Source organism: Penicillium mononematosum (assembly GCF_028829835.1).
Source record: "Penicillium mononematosum strain IBT 11891 chromosome Unknown utg000003l:1.0-8172316.0:1.0-8177699.0, whole genome shotgun sequence".
Lineage (NCBI taxonomy): Eukaryota > Fungi > Ascomycota > Eurotiomycetes > Eurotiales > Aspergillaceae > Penicillium > Penicillium mononematosum.
In genome coordinates, this window is record NW_026643273.1 from 545,614 (window position 1) to 566,320 (window position 20,707).

A 20,707-nucleotide genomic window follows, 5' to 3' on the forward strand; every position below is an offset into this window, starting at 1 on the left:
GTGAATTTTAGGCTAATTCTAATAACGAATATAATATTATTCCTAGGATAAATATAGACGCCTAAGGTAACGATATCGACTTATTATTACCTTACGACTTTATCGAGAGTGTTATAGTTTACGTTCGGTACCTTATCACTAACTTCGATAACTTTGTTAAGAACTATTATCGTACCTATTTACTTTTTAGGACCTATATTCCTTAGGTATATTTCGTCCCTAAAATATAGGTATATCGTTTGTGGTTCGTTTTACTAACTTTTTCTAGACTATAAAAGACGCCTATACTAGCTAGGTTTCTGTCTATAGATCGTTAGTAATTCCCTTACCTCCTATCGGCGATTCGGCCTATAATTAGGAGAAACTTACTAATAAAGCTAGCTACTACCTATATCTATATATAGCCGAAGAGTCGGCTTATAGTTAGTATATAAGGCTTATCGCCTTTTGTAAGGAGATTCGCGATCTAGTTTCTACCGTTTGTAATAATAGAATAGATACTACTATAGTTAGCTCTTTTAATATATATATAGGCCTATTCCCTTTATTTCCGAGAGTGTAGCTATTATAGTTCGGCTATATTTCGCCTATTTTCTAAGACTTCTTTTATATTTCTTTTACTTCCTTTTACTAGGTATGGTAAGACGCGACTACTCTAGGGATATAACTATATCTTTTCGAGGCCGATACGGTAGGCATTCGGTAACTTTTTAATCAATTTGCTTTCTCTATATCCTTTTATATTTAGCGATGATTTTTAGTATATTTACTATTACGCTTTTAGGTATCTATTAGTTATATTCCGATAGCTAGCTATACTATTTAACTAAATAGTATAATTCGTCTTTAAATCGCTAGTTATCCTTTATCTTTTCGACTTCCTATTTATTATTATCTACTAGCTTAGGTAGAAGTAATTATTCTAGTTCGCTTTTACACTAATACTATAGTTATAGTAGAGAGATAGAGAATATATTATAAATCGCTATATATTAGCTAGGTAGTAGGAGGCGATACGCTTATCTTCCTATATATTTGAGGATTCTAAAAGGTCTAATCTATTATAGTAATAGCTTCTTTATTATACCTTCCTTTAGCTATAGGTTCTTTATCGAGAGAGCTATAAGGTCATTTTTCTTAAATATTATTTCTTTATAACGCTTATTATAATAAGCCGCTTACGTTTCGGTTACTTTTCGCTATATTTTCTATAGCTTTTCGCGAAGCTCTAAAAGCTTTTTAACTTATAATAATACTACCGGTACCTCCCTCTCTATACCGCTGTCCTTAGCGCGTATATAAAAATTAGGATTAAAGCCTAATAAAGCCTAAAATAGTGATATTCTAATTATTATATTAACTATATTATTATATATAAATTTAGTAGTTTATAGGAGTATAGGCTATATCTTTTACTATTTATTAATAAAGTACCGGAGGTAGTGTTCGAGTATTTAATTTATCTTTTCTATTTAACTATCGGTTTAGGGATAAAACGCTATCGAATACCTTAGTTTTACCTAGGATATATAGTATAGTTTTAACTAAAATCTACTTATAAAAACGGATCCCCGGTTAGATACGATACTATTTAGTAGTCTAAACCTTAGTTCGATATTATAATAGAAAAGCTTGGCTAATTCCGAAGTATCTATCGTTATCGAAACTAGAAAGAAGAGGTACTATTTCGAGAAACGGTCTATAATCACTAGAATAGCATTTACTATCTTTCCTTTCTAGATCGATTAAAGTAATCCTATAATAAAATCTATAGATAATTCGGCGAAGGGCTATAATAGAATCGGTAGCGATTCGAGCTTATTAAAAGGACGATACTTTAGCGTTTAAGTAGTTTAATATATCGTATAGGATTTAATATATTTTTATACGTCTATTTAGAGATTTATCTAGTAGTACTCTCTATAAAAGAGCTTTTCGGTCCTTACTCTACTAAAATAGCCGGTAGTAGGATTATTATAATATATTTATATTAACTTTATATAGAGGCCCTCTTTTTTCGGTATATATAGACGTCCTTAGTACTATAGTAATCCTAAGGCGTCTACTAACTAGCCTTTACTACTAGATTTCGAGATCGAAACGTCCCTTTTTCGGCGGACTATCTTTAGGTTATCTAACTAGAGTTTTCTTATTTATTCGAGAATATCTATAGTGTCTATACTAATAGACTAGATTACTACTACTTTAGTATTTGTAATGTCGAATAGAATATTTAATTTATTATATAATTCTCGCTATTTAGACTAATTATCTATATTTATACTCGTACGTTTCGCTATTATCTCGATAGGTATACTAGATTTAGGCTTTACCTATTCGGTCTCTTAATCTAATTCCTATTAGAATTCTAAGTTATATTCTTCTAAATTATATTTATAATCTATATCTAGATTTTTTACCTCTATAATACTTTAGATTATTAGGGCTTCTATCTCTCTAGTCTCTTTTAGATCCGGGAGTTCTTTACCTATAATTCGTTAATAAATTAGGGTCGTTAATTCCTTTCCTACGATTACTTATTTAGAGTTTAGAATTCTAGAAAGTCTATCTATAGGATTTGTCTTTCTAGGCCTATACTTTATAATAAAGTTAAAAGGCGTAAGAAATATATACTAACGCGCCTATCGGCTATTAAGCTTTTACTACGTTATAAAGGTATATAAATTAGTATAATTAGATAAAATCTTAATAGGATACTTACTACTATCTAGGTAGTGTCTCTAATATTAGAAAGAGTAAACGATAGCGAATAGCTCCTAATCCGGTATCGTATAGTTGAGTTCTAGGCCTAAGAACTTTCTAGACTAAAACGTGACCGGATACTATCGTCCTTTATTATCTAGTTATAAAAGCACTCCTCCTATTCCTTAATTTAATATATCTATCTCGAGTCTAATATATTCCTCTAGATTAAAATAATATAATAGTACTACTAATTAGAAGGCCTATTTTAGGTATTAAAACGCTACCGATTTAGTATTGTTAAGCGTGATCTAGCCTAGTTTCTTCCTATTTTTACTCCCCTTTATTATAGATATAAGAGGTAGGGATATCTAAGAATACCCTTTAATAAAATAGCGGTAGAAATTATAAAATCCTAGGAAAACCTAGACGTTATAGTAGCTTTTCGGCTCTTCCTATTCCTAGATTATATAGATATAGTCTTAGTCTATTCTTACCCCCGAATTGTCTATAATAAACCTTAGAAACTCGACCTCCTTCTAGTAGAATATATATTTTAAAGGTTTAACGTAGAGTTTAGCCTTTTATAGCCTCTCGAAGATCTAGCGAAGCGCTACTATATAAGATTCTCTATTTTTAGTAAAAACGAGGATATCGTTTAGGTATACTATATAGGTAACGTCGACTAGCCCTACTAGTGCTATATAGATATAACTTTAGAATATCGCTAGTGTATTTAATAGGCTGAAAGGTATAACTATATATTCGAAATAGCCGTATTTTATTCTAAAAGCCGTTTTCTATTCGTTACCTTCTTATAAGCGAATCCGGTAGTAAGCGTCTTTTATATCGACCTTACTAAAGTACTTTACTCCTAAAAGGCGGTTAAGGATCTCCGAAATAAGCGGTAATAGGTAGCGATTTTTAATCGAAACGCGGTTAAGACCCCGGTAATCTATATATAAGTGTAGACCTCCGTCTTTTTTTAGGATAAATAGGATTAGTACTCCCGCTAGGCTCTTTAATAGTCGAATCCTCCCCTTTTTAATATTATTAACGAGATAAGCCTATAGCTCTTTAAGCTCTATTTATAAGAGAGGATAAATCGGACTATAAGGTAGAGTTTTGCCTTCTTTAAGCTTAATTGTATAGTTAGAGGTCTTCATCCTCGGTAAGGTACCGGCCTTTTTATAATCGAATATATTAAGATACTCTTCTAATTCGGGAGGGATTCGGTCCCGATCTAGTTTAGATTTACCTATACTTTTATTAGGTAGCTATACTTCTTTTAGTATTTTTATTAGTGTATAGATAATAGCGGCGTTTCTAGATTATTTTATAAATTTATAAGGTTTTTAGAGCTTAAAATCTTTAACTCCGAACTACTATTTATTAACACTAGGATATAAGATAACGTCGAACTTATTAATAAAAGTCCTAGATAAGAGGATAGGACTCCCTTCGAGTCTTAGGTCCCTATCGATACCGATATAGGCTCGTTTTACTATCTTTATAGTACCTCGTAAATCTCTAATTATAAATAGTACCTAAAATACCCTATAGGTACGGAGTCGGTCTAGGGCGACACCTTTTATCGAAAGAGATAAAAAAGGTATAGCTAGTAGTTTTACTTTATAAGCGAACTCCTTACTAACTATATCGTATTCCGTATTAGTATCTAGATCTATATATATTTCGCTACCGTTTTCGAGAGTAATCGGTATATAGAGGCGTACTATAGTCCTAATTAGCGGGTATTGAGCTAGTGTATCGGGATTTACCCTAGCTCTTTAACTTTTCCCGATTGTCTCGATTAGTTTACTCTTAGCGCTTAGATTAGAGTACCCTTCTATAGACACTTATTTGCCTAGTGATTTTTATCCTAATAGATAAAATAAGCGCTTTCCGGTATCGAAGTGGTACTGTTTCCCTTTTTATTAGATATAGTAGTATTTACTAAGCTTTATGATTTTCTTTAGTATATAGAGGATCTGTATTCTCGGCCTCTACCCCTAAATTAGCCTTTTCCTCTAGGCTATCCTCGACCTCTACCTTTTAGCGTATCGGTATAGGGTTAATCCGATATCGAATTGTGGTGGTTTCCCCGCCTACGCTTATCCTAGTGTTAGGTATAGGATTCTTTCCTCTTTTAGTATACGAAGTAGATGTAATAGAGGGTAGATACTAGCTTTAATATTTCGTCTTAGATAGTAGGTAATATACTATTACTAGTAGTAATTATAATATCTTAAAGGGGTTTCTATAGCTTTATAAATAGCGTCTAAGCCCTTTACTTTTTACCCTATTTTAGTAGGTGATTCTCTAGCGATTTAAGGTAGGTCTCGAAGTTATAAGGATCTTAGAGTAGTCTTATTATTACTTCCTAATACTTAATAAGGATATCGGTTATAATATTATACGAATTTCGAAAGAGTATTTTTATCTATTCTCGGAATACTTCCTAGTTCGATATATCTTCGGGGTGTTTTCGCTTATAAATCGCCTACTTTCCTTTATATACTATATAGAGATAGTTAGTAGTTATAAGGATCTTCTAGGTTCCCGAGATATATTTTTTCGGGGCTCCTTTAAAAAGTGTATCGAGATCGTTTAGTTAGTCTTTTTTCTATTTAATACTAAAATCTTCTTCGAATTTTCCGATATCTTATTTAATCTCTCCCTTCTAGCTTAGTTCACTCTCTAAGGATGATTTATAATCGGATCGGGAGCGTCTTATGGTTTTTTCGAGGGCTTAAAGTTTTTCCTCGTTCTCTATAACTAGTTTCTAGGCTATAAGGAGGCGTTTTTATAGAGCCGCTCTAGTTTTATACTCTATAGCTTAGGCTTTAAGATCCCGGATTGTTTTATTAACGAGCCGGGTATTTTCCTTAAGCGATCCGCTATTTTACTCAGTAGGGGCCTCTTAAGTTTAGGTCTCCCCTTATTCCTCGATTTGTGGAAGCGTCTCTAATTCGCTACCGATTTGGGTAGGTTGCTTAAGCGCTTCGGTATTATTTCGCGAGCTACTACGGGTTGTCGGAGGAGCTATTGTATCTTAGGCAGTTAAAGATAAAGAATTAGAATTGTAAAGATATACAGTCTATAGGTGTATGGCCTATCAACCGGGTAAGATACAATTGGCTGTGGGAGGGGATTAATGTATTGTCTCTATGTGCTAAGACTAATTCTTGTCCGAATTCAGGGGGCCCCGGGGGGCTCTGGGATTTTAGGAAAACAGTATGCCAAGAAACAGGGCCGATCACATGACGAACCCCGCTCGCTTCGGCCACGTCATATCTGACATACCCATGTCAGTTAATCCCGTTTCACAATTGAAAGGACCTTTATCCTTTACAGCCAACCGTAGTACGAGCGCTTATACTAATATACACCTAAACGATATACCGAGAGTACCCATCAATAGCAGTATAAATCTCAATTCTAAAGGGCTTAAGCTTTATATAGCCGTTAATATACCATATATCGTTCGGTCCTAGAGATATATAGTTGACCCTTTCGCGCCGTGCGCCTAGAAGCCGGCTTTTTACCGCTTCGGGTCGGAGGAGGCGTTATACAATTTCAACTTAGGCTCTAAGGTAGGTTAGTAAATAAAGTGTATAGTAAATAAAGTGTGTAGTAAATACTCACTTAATATAAAATAGCCCTATAGAACGAAGATAGCGGTATAGAGTATGGTAGCTAAAGTCCTCAACCTCACCAATCACATTCTTATAGATAAGAATAGCTTATAGATCGTCAAATTATTACTGTCTCTATTTAGGAGAGAGCCGAAGCTTAATATTAAGATCAGCTCGAATCCTCCTAACAGTCCTCTCCGAGGAAGGTCTACCTTCTATAGCGAGGATTTAAAGAATCTCGTTTGTATTATACTAGGATAGAAGCGCTTTAACACGATCTTAAATCTCTACCCTAGGGGTAAGAGTAAGGTCTTAGCATATAGGCGGCTTCTAGTAACCAAGAGACCTCTTTAGGGTGCTACAGCTGATTATAATATCGTATCGTTCTTCGAGAATAGCGCGAATATCTGTTTATATAGTCTTCTAGTTGATAAGATCTAGTATCTCTTCTTTATAGGGCTCTAGATCAATACGCGGGCGCGGCATAATTCATATATAAAGTAGTGTATAGAGAAAAAGCATATAGGTACGATTTGTGGGATAACAGCTTACAAAATTAGAAGTTTTAATATAGACTAGTAATCGATCGGGACTAGTTATTCCGTACCGGAGAGAGAGCTGGTAAACCTCCTAGGAGATCGGAGATGCATGCATTTGTATGGGATGAAAAGGCTTCATTTTCATACTGGAGGCTGGTAGACCACCCCAAAAATCGGAGATGCATGCATTTGTATAGGGGAAAAAGGCTTCATTTTCATACTGGAGAGAGAGATCTGGTAAACCGCCCCAAAAATGGGAGATGTATGCATTTGTATGGGGAAAAAGGCTTCATTTTCAGACTGGAGAGAGAGATCTGGTAAACCGCCCCAAAAATGGGAGATGCATGCATTTGTATGGTGTAAAAAGCTTCATGTCTATATGAATGATTTACAATACACTGTACAGAGCGGTGTGGAGGGCGGTGTTAATTAAGGCATCCAGGCATCACTATCCCCTAGTAAAAGGGGTTTTGAACCCTGGCCGTTATACCGCTGCGTACTCGTGTGCTTTTCTTACGCCTCAGACTTAAGACGGCGAAAAATTCCACAGGATCGCAATCAGACAAAGACCTGTTTGCCAGTCGTCCCTATTCCCGGCCAAGTTTGAAGGAAGCAAGCGCGAGGTACCCTCGTATCCAACCCATATGACGCCATTTCTGTAGAAGATGTTGCCCTACTGGCTCAAGTCATCCTCGTTACCGATTATGAACCTATTAACCAGGACTTGTACATATGTAATAATAAGATCTGTTGACTAAAGAACGATCCCATATATATTAAAACTTTCATAATATGTCTAGTCTTTCAACCTAGAATAATAATATGGGGCGTGAGGTATGCTGCGGCACCATCCGCGGATGTAGTATACTACTCATCAGTATCTATAATGCGGTCGTTTAGCTTCAAGCCAATTACCAAGTGAGGGTTTTTGGAAGAGGAAATTTCTTTTTTTAATTCTTAATTTCTAGCGAAAACAGATTATTCCGAAATCTTTGATCTGCACGCATTTGTGTCAATACCACACAATAAATTAACACATCGGCCACCAAGACATGCAATTCATATACGGGAATAAGGGTTACTTTGCTCAATTGTCATATTTCCAAAATAGCTGAACATTTTCCGATGAAACATTTCCTAGAGCGCATGTGGACTAGTGGATGAAAAGTCGGCCCCAGGGGCCGACGCCGTGTCCCACGCGGCCCGAACCCCCCTATATTTCATCAACTGCATCCTATCAACCCAAGTTCATTAAAGGATTCTATACTCAGTGATGAGAGCGTTCACTCTCAGGCGCTCGCTCGCTTGTCTACTTCCCACTCGCCCATTTCTTTCTGTGCACCCCAATGCTTCGATTCAAAGCAGACTAGGACCCCCCAAATTTGCTCTGCCTTCAACATCACGAAACTTTCAGTCATCACCTACCCTCAGAGAAAAATGGATTTTATCAGAAGTCATACTATACGAGCTCAAAGATCGAAAAATAGAAAAATGGGGCTGGGTTTTCTACCGGACCACATACAAAGATGACGAAGCCTGGGATATCTTTAAGCAAAAGGTCATCATTTCAGTGCGCTCAATCATCAACCTCGACCCCCGATCAGAGCTCAATGAAGCCATCTTTGAGAAACTCAAATTTGTCTTCATCGAAGACAAGGCAAAGTTCGATGGAGCTTCCAAGGAGGAGCTACGCGCGCACTTCCAAGAATGGGTGGGAAATAGCTTCTCGGCTGAGAACCCACATGCTGATCAAAAGCTCCTATATGACGATGAACCTGTTTCAAAATATCGATTCTTCTTCGAAATTGACGAGGATGCATTACGCAGCTGTAGCTCTAAAGGTTCAGGCCATGCCAACTTTGTGGATGGCTTTTGGTCGTCGAGTAGAGTCCGCGCTGGCGATCTCGACCTTGCCGTGCGGAATAATCCTGAACAGCTGCAGAACCAAGTGGACGCTGTTGCAGACTGTTTGGATGTTGGGTGGATGAGAATGGACATGGCCTTTTTCATGGATACTCATTTCTACGCAGGCATGAGCGGATCGGTAGACCATATGTGGCCTTTCTTTTACGAGTGCCCTCCTGCCATTGTACCGAACAGCAAGCTTATCCTGCTGATGCAAATACAGAATTTGGCGCGTAGGAGGTGAGTCGTGCCTACGAGGCGATGATTGAGTGGGTGTATATAAGAAAATCACAACCCAGTATACCCACTTATTAGACCTCTGTTCACCCGTGGACAGTCAGAAGGGTTTGGTACTAGATCACCTGCTCTAAGTCTTTATGCCCACGCCCCCCCCCCCCCACCCCAGGGTCATTCTACCACAGCTTCCCGGCACTGGCGTCTCTTCCCAAACACCCTAGAGGAACTCAGACCTGTATAGGAGGAATATGTTTAGGAGTTAGTGAGTGAACTCTCTCTAGTTGAGCTAGAGGCTTCCTCGTCAACTGAATTATTTCTCAATTGACTTTATATTTTCCTGCTATGTCCTGCTGTATATGTATCTACAATCAATTCAAATTTAATGCACGTCAAACACTCTTCTTCCCGCAACTCATCACCGTTTTAGTCCAATGACTGCGAGGTTACGCGGACTCTCACTGTAGTCAAATACTGGCTGAACCCAGCAGTCTTTGACCGAATCCTGTTCACGAAGGAATTGCCACCGATCCACAACAATGATCGTCTCGACAAGCTGAGCACTGAACGCCATTAAGCTCCACACAACGCTCATATGTTTCCTCGCGTGGAGGTACTGAGTTTCGTAGCAGTGAATTTCCTCATCAGTCAGGGTAGCAATGTGCTCCTGCACCTGGGAAGCATATATGGGGTCTCGACCCATTTTGACCGTCGCAGCACGAACATATGCAGTAAATGATTTGAAGGCAGATTTTGGCAATGATCCAATATTAATGGAGTTGCTTCTAGCTTCTGCGTGAGCTTCGCCAGAGAAGACATCTTCCGGCACAGAGGGCTTAGGAAGAATATTTCGATCAACGAGGATACGCTGGAGAAGAGCACGGAAGAAGTGACGGGTAAAGGACACTTCGCTGTCAATAAAGCCCCAATTGTATGGAGCTTGCACGGCCAGTGCACGAGCTGTGATGTTAAGCTTCACGCCGGTCGTTGCTCCTGGACTTCGGTAATTCTCGTAGTATTTAGACATAGGGAACCCATGCGGATCGTATGATGTTCCAGTCTCTTTAAGCCGAGGGTGGAGGGATTGAAGAATAGGGAGGTCATGTGTGTTTGGACCGAGGCGTTCTGTCAACAGATTGTAGCAACAGCCGATCATGGCGACAGCCACAATCGAGGGATTTAGAATCAGGGATCGTAAGCCATGGTGAACAAGGTTTCCACAAGAGTGAAGAGAAACAACCATCAATTTAGCATCGCTCTCTTCTTTTCCTTTCCCGTCAGAAGCTCCAGTAGTGGATGGAGAGGTGATGTGGTCGATAATGGACTCCAAGTGGCCATCTTGGATTTCATGCTCAACATAGCTTAGAGTACCACGGCTATGGGTCTCTGGCTTCGGCAGCTTTTCCGGTAATGGGCCTTTGGTGGGGGCCCCGAATAGCTCGCCAGGTTGAAGGCTAATCTCTCCCAGCACCTGAGAAAAAGGGGCATCTGAGACCTGCGAGTCCTGTATCGTTGGTTGTGAAATATCTGTCATTTCAGAAACAGTCACTTCTGGAGTTCCGTTGTAGCCATCGCATGAACTTTTGTCCTTGCGAGAATATTGAGCCTTCGGGTTCTTTGCCAACTTGGCTCGGACATCCATGCCCTTGGCACCGCTGATGTACTGGTGTTTACGCTCAATTGCGATGATATGCTTGTAGTAAGGCGAGCTGGCCAGTGTTCGTCCAAGATAGTTCTGTCCAGACCCAAGATCCACAATATGAGTGACTGGTTCACCACGGCGCTTATCGACAGTGTCTGATAGAGATGCGACATATTGAGAAAAGCATTCAACCTCGTGTACTTTTTTCCGGTTCATATGCATAGCAACTTGTTTTGGTAATTCAATCTTCTCCGAAGATGAGATGCACATTTCTCGTTGGAGTGTCAGTGAGCGGATATTGAAAATGTACTCCAGGAGACTCTGAGGAGGGAATTCTCCCCCATTCCAAGTCCTGCTTTGGTCTACGGAAGGCTCGCCGGCGCCTCGTAAATTCTCAATGTCCTCTCGTAGGAGTAGACGGATGATATCCTGAGCATCATGCTGTTCGAAGAAAGATATCCAATCTTTTGGTAGGATACTTGTATAGAGGTCAGGCTCCCGGGTCAGAAAGTCGACCATATGCACGCCACCGCACAAATTCATAAAGAGCACCGAGGTAGTAGAGAAGCAGAGTAGGGCCTCTATGTAGGCATCAGGGTGCTTCCCACGCCCCAGAGATGGGAAGGGGGCGTTTGAGAGTCATCCGAAATAGTGATAGTCGATTGTCTCACTAAAATCTCATATGAGGATTCCTCATCGTAGAAGTTGTTTGTTATGGAGCTATTTTTCATCGCGAGCCCTGCTGAGTCATCTTCGGATATGCTCGAGGGCTGTTCCCGAGGTCCTCTTCAGAGCAGCATGGGTGACATTAGGGGCTTGTTTTCGACAGTAGGACTGTCCCCTGGGCTATATTCTTTTATTGTCTGTTTGGTGGCTTGTATCTTGGTAACTCTCTCCATCACTGCGTTCTTGCACGGTGAAAATCAAGCCGCCAATAAAAAGGGGAAGAGATTGCAAGGGCTAGGAGGATACCGTTACACGCTTTGATTTTGTAGGAATGGAAATTATATTCAGCTACCCCTAAACGACCTTCTTGGATATATAAAGGCCCGTGTCAAAAGTTGGTACACCTTCCAATATATTGAGGTAGGATGAAGGATACAGTTGTGTGTGTGCAAGCTTCGAAGAAAGAAATAGGAAAGTATAAATGCAAAATAAAGGAAAGTATGAATGTGAAGTAAAGGAAAATTAATAAAGGACAGGCATTCCAAGGTTGCAATGAAATAATACAGTGCAAGAATTGAAAGGTCGATTCAAGTGTCACTCACATTCGTGAACCCGCAACACAAACCCCACTACCCCACATAGCCTTGACTGCGGCACTCCAGGTAGTCGCCGGCTGCAGGACATTCTCCAGGGTGTAGAACAGACGGCAGTGAGCCGGCTCATAGACAAACTGAAGAGGCATGACGCTATCCTTATCAAGCTTGCTATACGCGTCGCGGAAGTTAACCTGCAATGAGCCATACTGAAGCGGGGTTTCCTCAGCCGGGGAGAGCGCTTTCAGCTGCTGAAGCTCGCTCTTCGAGAGCCATTCCTCCTCGGCAGCCATATCAAGCACGGCAGTCGTAATAGTCATGAGAGTCTCTGCAGGCATGACTTGGGCACCTCGTGTGCCGCCCATCGACTGCATAGGTCCGTACTGCGGACGACCGCCGAACGAGATGGTCTTCACCCCTTCGTATTTCATCATCTCAGTGAAGATCGGGCAGGAGGAGCTGCAGGCTCCGTCTGTGATGATCAAGATGTCTTCCGGGGCGAAGGGGGGCGTCGTCCATTTGGACTTAATGTCGCCGAAGCCGTGGATTGGTTTCTCCTCGCTCGAGATCATGTCCATGTTCAGCGAGTTGGCAGTGCTCATGTTAGCACCGAGAACAGTGTGAGGTCCGTAGAGCTCTTCAAGTGACTTAAAGGTGTAGTCCTGATTTGGGGTCTTCAACCCGTAGAAGCCAACTCTGGCGAGCGATGCAAATGTGACATTGTGAGAACCTTCCGGGACCGAGTAGCCGACCTTTTCGATAAGCCTCAAGGCTTCGTGTGCGCGGAAGCGCGTCGACCAGTACGGGGTCTTGTTGGGGAAGAAAAGTCTAAAGAGATCAAAAGCATAGTTGACATCGCCTCCGGGGTTGGCGCTCAGGTCGATGATCATCTTCTTCTTGCCCGCGTCGACAGCCTTCTGGATAAACTCAATAGCGATGTCGGAAACAATCTTGTTACCGCCCTCTATATCGCTAACACTAAAGGTAGGAACGGACAGCACAGCAGTATCCTCCAGCCCGGGCTCGCTCGGTAGATAGCCGGAGATCAGGTTGTTGTCGTCGCGAATGGCGGCCTTGGGATAGCCAGTTGGACCAGGTTTTTCAGTGCTCGATGGGGTCTGGGAGGCAGGAGTTGAAGAAGCTGGGGCGGATTTACTGGGCGTTGGGGTCGCTGTCGAAGGAGACGACGTGGTGGTGGTATCAGACGCAGGCAGGCAGTAACTCTCGTAAAGCGCCTTACCGTCCGCAAACTGGAACTCCTCTTCCCTAACAATGGCCTTCACTTCGGACTTCGACGTGGTTCCGTTGGCGTATGCTAGGTTGTACACTGTGGCTCCGGGCCACATTCCATTCGGACCGAAGGAAAATGCGCCCAGCATCAGGTCACTGTTCGTATAGCGGGAGCGCGAGAGGAACACATTGTTGTACCTGGCATCAGGATCTTGGAATGACTGGGACTCTGAAACTCCCTCCAGGTGAGAGACAACTTCTTTGCCGTTAATTGTCACAATGGGTGAGACAGCATTGGGGTTACTCTTGAGGAGTTTGGCGTCGCCTGAGAAGGTATGTCAGTTTCAGTACCACATATAAGGCCAACAAACATACCAAAAGTGTAGATTTGAGGCAGCTGGAGACCGTCAGAGGAAACAGAGACTAAGGACTCGTGGCCAACAAACGCAAACGGCATATACGAGCAAGGTAGAAGGGACAGATGCCCATCCTTGGCAGAAATAAAGAGGTCGGAGAGAGCAGTGTCGAACTCAAATTGGTTGCCAAATTTGTTGTCGGCAGCCTGCTGCTGCAAATAGTCCAATCCACCCCATATATCAACCGGAGGAGACAGATACGAAGTCGGAGGGTCTATGACAGACAAAGATGGTTAAAATGTCTCTTCGACTCTTCTGATACCCATGTTATACATACTGTTCAACACATCGGCGTTAGACTGCCACTGCATGTATTTCTTCACGTCCTCGACAAAGGCAGCTCCTCTCTTGGGGTCAAATGGCATAGACTGCAAGCATTCATAGGCTAATGCACCGGGAAACGTGGGTACTTCTAGTTCTAATCAGCATGTCTATTGGGATTCACCCTCTCAGTTGGTCACTCTTACTGCCAGCTTTAACACCCTGCATGTACTGCTGGGAAATCTGGGCACAAGGGCCCTGTATAGAGCGAGCGCTAGGAGCCGCGGCCACAAGGGCGCTGCCTACAGCTGCGAGAAGCAGAGAATATTCGGTCAACATTGCGACCTTTTGGAGTGATAAATCAAAGAGCGCTTGAACTCGGGGAGGGAGCGCGTCTTTTGTACCTGAGCCTCAGCCTTTTTCATGTCCATGATCATTCTACGGAGTACACTACGGGGCCACGTAAAGTAGTTTGGGGGCTGAAAGTTCATGTCGATGGTCATTCTACCCTATGAGGCCATGTAAAGCACACCGTAGTTTGGGGGCTGAAATTTACACTGCCTCCTTAGTAATTCAAATGTTGATTCTGTATATGTAATCCACAGCGCCCACCTGGGCACCTGGGCACCTGGGTAGTATTGTTGGGGATCATCAACCCGGTGGACCCTCGCGACACCACCTGCCAGTCGGAATTCCGGGTGATGTTTTGGCGTTTATCACCATTAACTGCTCCTCACTATTTTAAGTTAGAGCTTTAGGAGGCTCAATATTCTATAGAAATTGTGATCGTCGCCTAGGAAAGCGCGGTGAGGCTCTGACATCCCGCAGCGGATCTCGCAGGTGTACTCCGACGGCGGGTGCCTGATATGATCATCACCAAGCCCTACCCGAATAGGTTTCTCCCAATGTTGGGGGCCTTTCTCGTCGCAGGTATATGTTGTACCCCCTTATGTCGCTCGTCCTATTCCACACTTCTTCATAAACTTTTCCGAATCCTTCTGAAATTGATGTCGTCCTTCAATTTTAAAAGCAGTAAAGCTAACCCAATACTGGATAAATAACATGGATATAACGTCTTCCCTTCTTATAATTACTTTTACACTCCTCCATTCAAATACCGTTGAAGTATCGTATGAGAAACGTTGTACATACATGTAAATTCACAAGATAGATTTGCTGGCTTTTTTATTCAAGATTCATCCTTCCTTCTCAATTAGATCTCATGACTCTTGAAAATGCTTTTAATGGCGTGGTGGGTATTTCGGCCATGACTAGAACGCGTGTGGCCCACTCGCTAGCACCGGAAGGATCGGAGAGGCCGTGAGGCCATAGGGCAGAGAACACAATATGAATGTAATATATTAACATTTTCCATTGTCAGGTAACTCGGCAATGAAGGTCCAGTGTGGATTGCGTGGGAGGATGAAAGCCAATGATTCGTGCAAAAAGCGCCGTTAGTGCCATGTATGGAGATAGGTTTAGTGTGGAGGAGGCTTGGTTATTGCCTTCCGCTAATATAGCCACACCTGAACTAATTTCAAGCAATGTCTCCCCATTTGATCAAAGGATATTATGCGGCTCTCTCCGTGAAATATTCTTTTTTTTCCGAGTCCTCGGCATAGCATGCGCTGGAAGGTGCAAGTTCTAGCTTAACGAGACAATTTTCCACACTGGCTTGGCTAAATTACAGGACTACTATCTTGGCCCCCAATACGTTCATTCAGCGGGGTGGTGGATCAATGCCGTTTCGTGAATCGAATTTAATTTAACGCTCTGGTTCGACTAGCAATAGTGTGAGGAGAGGTCTACATGGTGGACGTCGAAGTGCATGGTGCAATGTGAGATGAGATTGTTGTTGAAGCTAAGAGCTAGACTAAGAAATCCAACAAATAGTGAAAGGACAACTCGAATTCTCGCGATTTACTCCATAGTGAGATGGGCTTTATCCTTTATCGCTTTAGAATGGTAGGCTCTAACAGCCTTGAAAGTTCCGATATCGATGTTCTCAACTTGATCCGACATTGGGTATAAAAGGGGAGAGGGCGAAAAAGAAAATTGGGGGCCTGTTAGGTAGGGGGAGAACGCATAGTACAGACAACCATGTACAGCCACGCACGGATAGGACCAGTGGCGCTAGTCTTGGATGATATTACATAAATCTGTATGGTCCTACAACAACATCCCATATGGATGTAAACGGAAGCGTCAGTGAAAGGGCCACTGTCTGACGTGGTCTCGACTTCCAAAAACCGTCGTCTTTCCACATGGACATTTTGGCCAACTGAGTATCAGCGCTATTGTGTGCCATGTTAGGATGGATCGAAAACAACTTAATCAGACCCTTTTTGTCTGGACCTTGGTAGTTTGTTTGCTACCTCACTTGTTTGTTATCAACCCCTCGAGCAGAGTTTTCCAACAACTCTCGCTTCTGCATACACCTTGCAGATGCTGCATCTAGATCCTGCATGTATTTGCATCTCTCCCGACTCCACCTTGGGATCATCATTCCGGAGATCAACAACATCCTATCGCCATACTGGTGTACTTCGGCCTACAAATATATTCCTTGTCAACCCAACTCTTGTGACATTCCACTTACATCCAAATCCGAATCCGTCTTGACTTTTTCGCCCGCACTGCCTACCGATCGTACCATCTTACCTGACTCATATGAATGTCTAGTTGCTCAGAGTCTCAGCTCTAGCTTTGGCGTAGGTCTCAGGTCTGAGTACTCTACAAGACGAATCTCTTATGGCAGATGCTCCGAAAGAAAATACTTTCTGTTGAGTTAGCTAACTTTTACTCTAACCTGCAAGATAAATAGAATTTTAGGCAACGTGCGAGAAAGGCAGAGATCCTCTTCTCATCCCAAAGCGGACTGATCCGCTGTTCACCCTGTCATGCAGGGCGTCAAGATTCTGGACACCGATATCCTGGAGAGAGTGCTGCACACCGGCCACAAGGTAAGGCACATACTGAGTAATAGAGCCGCGGTCAATGACCGAGCCCGCCACACCCTGCGCAACCTTGACCTTGTTGTTCTCAGAGAAATACCGCGAAGCGCCGGCGTTTCTACCGCCACCACTCTTACCCTCCATAACCGCGATACTACCCATACCACGGAAGGCCTTTACCAACTGCCTTTCCTTGCTCATATAGTACTCGCCAGGAGACTCGGTAATACCGGCAAGCAAGATTCCCATCATAACTGCGGAGGCACCTAGTGCAAGGCCCTTTACGATGTGTCCTAAGTTCTGGACACCACCGTTAGCGATCGTGGGGACACCAAACCGCGCGGCAAAGGCAAACACACTGCGGACGGCTGCAGCCTGAGGGCGACCGACGGCCATGACGTTTTGGGTGAGGCATGCGGAGCCGCTGCCCATACCAATCCGCAAACCGTCCGCGCCGGCAGCAATCAGTGCCTCTACTGTCCACGACGACAATGTCAAGACCCGCGTCAACAAGCTTCTGGGGTCGCACCTTGTCAGCGTCGTGGGTGCTCACAGCCGCGGCGCAGAGCAGTTGCTTGGATGGAAGCTTTGATGCGATAGGGTAGTGAATATTGTTCATCAAGTCGCTCCGGAAGAGTAGGGAAACCAAGGATCCTTCCTTGTCCACAATTGGTAGCTTGCCTTTCTTCGAACTCCTGAGGACTTCATTGGCTTCGGCCAGAGTGGTGCCTGCCGGTGCGATGACGAGGTCTGTCTCCATAACGGCCGCGACTGGATCCTCGCGTTGGTCATGGAGCTGGATATCTCTGCTAGTGACAATACCAAGAAGTTTCGAATGGAGGGTGCCCTTTTCTAGAAACGAAACACTTAGAACCCGCCAAAGGGTTGAGGAAGGGAAGAAAAGAAAATAGAAAAATCCACTCACCAGTCACTGGGAACCCGCCGAAACCCCATTTGGTCTTCAGCTCCTTTGTCTCTGCGACCGTTGTGCTCGGGGACAGCACAACAGGGTCCAGGATGAAGCCGTTTTCATAGCGCTTCACTTTCCTCACCATCTCGGCCTGGTCATCGGGCGAGCAGTTATTATGACTAACACCTAGACCGCCCTAAAGAGCCATATGTATAGCCATGTTATGCTCGGTCACGGTGTCCATAGGAGAAGACAGGAGAGGGGTCTTGATCGTGAACCGTCGGGTTACTTTAGTATCCAACGAAACCTCCGATGCCGGGAAAGCTTTCGATGGAACTAGAATCAATGGCCGATGAAAATAGTTTCAATGCCTTACTGATAGAGCCTGGCAGAATGAGGAAGTCATTGTACGTCAAGGCTCCATGGCTGTCGGAGTCGAGGAGAGTATCGACGTGGAGGCCATCTCCGGAAGGATACTCCTTGAGCACCTCCAAAGCCTTGCTGTAATCCTGGGTTTTGACCATTATGTCCTTGAGAATAGTAGAAACTGGAATAAAACCACTGTTGGAAATTGGAAAATTGGGGGAGGGGAGTTGTCCCCAAAGGAAATCAGAGGGGCAGGAGGAGGGCTGCCATTTTAAGGGCCCAAAGGTGTGTCGACACGCTTAGAAAAGCACTTAGTACTATGTATGGTGCCGCTAAAGGGCCGTTTGAATCCGTTCAAATGACTAATGAGCCTGCTATACGCGCGTAAAATCACGCTAGCCGGGGTAAGAGTGACCAATCAATGCGAGACTACTCCGGACATATATGTAGGTATTTATAGATCGTCGGCGTGGAACAAAAGACGACGCTTGTTCTACCTGCACCACACCCAAGGGAGAAAAACGTAGGGTGACTAACCTACGGGCCCACAGTACCCTGTCTCAAGACAGGACATTGGGGGAGATTGGGATTCGTAGCTGGTTTAACACTCCACAACGGTGTCGCCGAAAGACTCCAGCCTTCGGCCCCGCTTAACCGAAGCTTTGGTTGCGCTAAGAAGATCACAGCCTGGACTTCCGGGCCAATTTGGGCTTTGGTTTTCTGAACCAGAGGCATAGTAAACGAGTTTTATCTTGAGAGAGGTTTCCAATTGATGAAGCTTTACGACGTCCACAATCGGGTACAATGAAACTTTAGAGAGCACAGAAGACCAATTCTGAGGGTGGACGCAATAAGAAAACAAGATTTGACTGTTTACATCTGTAAGAATGATGACCTATGCATTATTACTGTGGCGAGCCAGATTTCTGGTGCCATACAGGAATGTCTCCCGACTATTACACACCTTTCCTAAAGCCTGTAGCTGCTATTTTCAGGGATTCGTCGGGTCGACATGACTTCGGCGCCTAGATACGGGAAGATATGGGGATTTAGATAGTGGGGATAGCCATACGCTATTTTTGCAGCCTCCAGAAAAACGTCCAGAAAAACGTCTAGAAAAACGTCTAGAAAAACGTCCAAAAGACTTTGGAGTATATCCAGCAAGAAGCAAAGATCTGCTACAAACTGAATGAAAGCACAGCTATGAATGCATCATATACCCACTTAACCGAAGTCCCCAGTCCATCTATGCTATAGAGAGACTGATCATCTTACAATACTAACTTAGGTTATCCTCTGGTCATGCAGTATATGGCTCCTTACAACAGAAGTGAAACTTACATCGAACTTCGCCGAAATAACCTTGATCTCATCCTTAAGAATAATTTGCGTGGAGTCACACATCTTGTCAAATCCTGGGCGGCCTATCCAACTCGTAACGATCTTTTTGTTAAAAATAGGGCGTATAGCGTGGATTCCACCATCACCCGTGACAACTGTGAATCCTCGCAGTTCTTGGTTATGGAGATTGACTGTCACTTGTCTTCCTGGTAACCGATACCCAATCGTGGCGTTTGGGGTTTCCGCAGCTGCGCTGATCAAATCAAACCCGGTGATGTAAGTTTTTGTCCCTGTTTTTGTTGGTTCATCTAAGATGAAGGCAACCAAGCCTATATGAACATCTTGTAATGAAACGGCTTGTGTCACGGGAATATGCTCTCTCCCAGCAATTTCTGCACTTATTACAATCCATCCCCGGTACGTAATTTCTATCGCAGCGAATCTCAGCGGCAGCTTCCTCCCAGGTTATCTCACCAAGCAAATTATTTTGAAATCCAACATTTTGATCTTTTAAGGCTTGGGTCATTGAGTACCTATCTGCTAGCCAAAGATTGTTCATCCAATGCCGACGCAACGCCCAGAGAAGGCGATATGGTCTGTCAATCCTTGCCGTACAGCGGTAAATCGATCGCCAGTTCCATTGGCGTCTTCGGGGTATATCCGCTAAGCAGGCCAAAAATCCACGGTCTCCATTTATTCGAAATCTTGTCTTCCAAAATGATTGAAGGGAAAAGACAACTGCCATGGCTCGGGATACATATCGAAGACCCAAAAAATCGGTAGTAGAAAAGTAGGACGCAATTTCAAGCCGTATCTCCATTGGGAGCAAGCTAAAACAGTCGACGCTAGTAGCCTTATTGTTATAGCCTATCTCTAAACGTTGGATTTTCGAGAGCTGTTTCGTTGCGTCTCCAATTCCCCGGATTATAGGTCGCTGGAGGGGGTACCATTGCTCTTCCCCGATTCCGCCGGCACCACTGTCCCAACCTATATATAGTAGATTAGTCTTGATCAATATACATCTCCTAGTCACAAGGGGCTCACTCTTGTATCTGTCTCTTCTTGAAGAAGGCCTATTCCTGCAGACTTCAAAAAGCCTGTCTAGATTAACCTCTTCATTTGGGAAATGCTTGATTAAGAGGGGCCAACAACAAGAATGAATTAAGAAAGCCTTGGCTGGCTGGCTCTTGGCCATCGGCAACCAGGGACCATACTTCTCAGCGTCAATTTCACTGTCAGGGGCATCGTATTCTTCACGCCAGCCTAAGTCGGCTACAGAAACATCTGACAGCTGGGTTCCGTTCGGGGT

General features: G+C 43.2%; 5 protein-coding genes across 5 annotated transcripts; 1 reads left to right on the forward strand and 4 right to left on the reverse strand.

Annotated features, from left to right (window-relative positions):
- Positions 1-4,088: 4,088 nt before the first annotated feature.
- Positions 4,089-5,748, reverse strand: N7519_005109 (uncharacterized protein; the record flags this gene model as incomplete). The annotated part of the gene is given in 4 exon segments (XM_057291885.1): positions 4,089-4,211; positions 4,260-4,446; positions 5,576-5,670; positions 5,683-5,748. Coding segments are annotated over 4 exon segments (471 nt in total), but the record flags the coding sequence as incomplete, so codon positions are not given.
- A 2,405-nt stretch (positions 5,749-8,153) lies between these two features.
- Positions 8,154-9,029, forward strand: N7519_005110 (uncharacterized protein; the record flags this gene model as incomplete). The annotated part of the gene is made up of 1 exon (XM_057291886.1): positions 8,154-9,029. One exon carries the CDS (start codon positions 8,154-8,156, stop codon positions 9,027-9,029), a length of 876 nt encoding a protein of 291 aa, XP_057146697.1.
- Positions 9,030-9,437: 408 nt separating this feature from the next.
- N7519_005111 (uncharacterized protein) lies at positions 9,438-11,204 on the reverse strand (the record flags this gene model as incomplete). The annotated part of the gene is made up of 1 exon (XM_057291887.1): positions 9,438-11,204. The coding sequence occupies one exon, from the start codon at positions 11,202-11,204 to the stop codon at positions 9,438-9,440; it is 1,767 nt and encodes a 588-aa protein (XP_057146698.1).
- Positions 11,205-11,925: 721 nt separating this feature from the next.
- Positions 11,926-14,166, reverse strand: N7519_005112 (uncharacterized protein; the record flags this gene model as incomplete). Its single annotated transcript, XM_057291888.1, has 4 exons — positions 11,926-13,475; positions 13,526-13,780; positions 13,844-13,978; positions 14,034-14,166. 4 exons carry the CDS (start codon positions 14,164-14,166, stop codon positions 11,926-11,928), a joined length of 2,073 nt encoding a protein of 690 aa, XP_057146699.1.
- A 2,489-nt stretch (positions 14,167-16,655) lies between these two features.
- N7519_005113 (uncharacterized protein) lies at positions 16,656-18,215 on the reverse strand (the record flags this gene model as incomplete). The annotated part of the gene is made up of 5 exons (XM_057291889.1): positions 16,656-17,257; positions 17,283-17,633; positions 17,707-17,887; positions 17,927-18,027; positions 18,068-18,215. 5 exons carry the CDS (start codon positions 18,213-18,215, stop codon positions 16,656-16,658), a joined length of 1,383 nt encoding a protein of 460 aa, XP_057146700.1.
- Between the last annotated feature and the right edge of the window lie 2,492 nt (positions 18,216-20,707).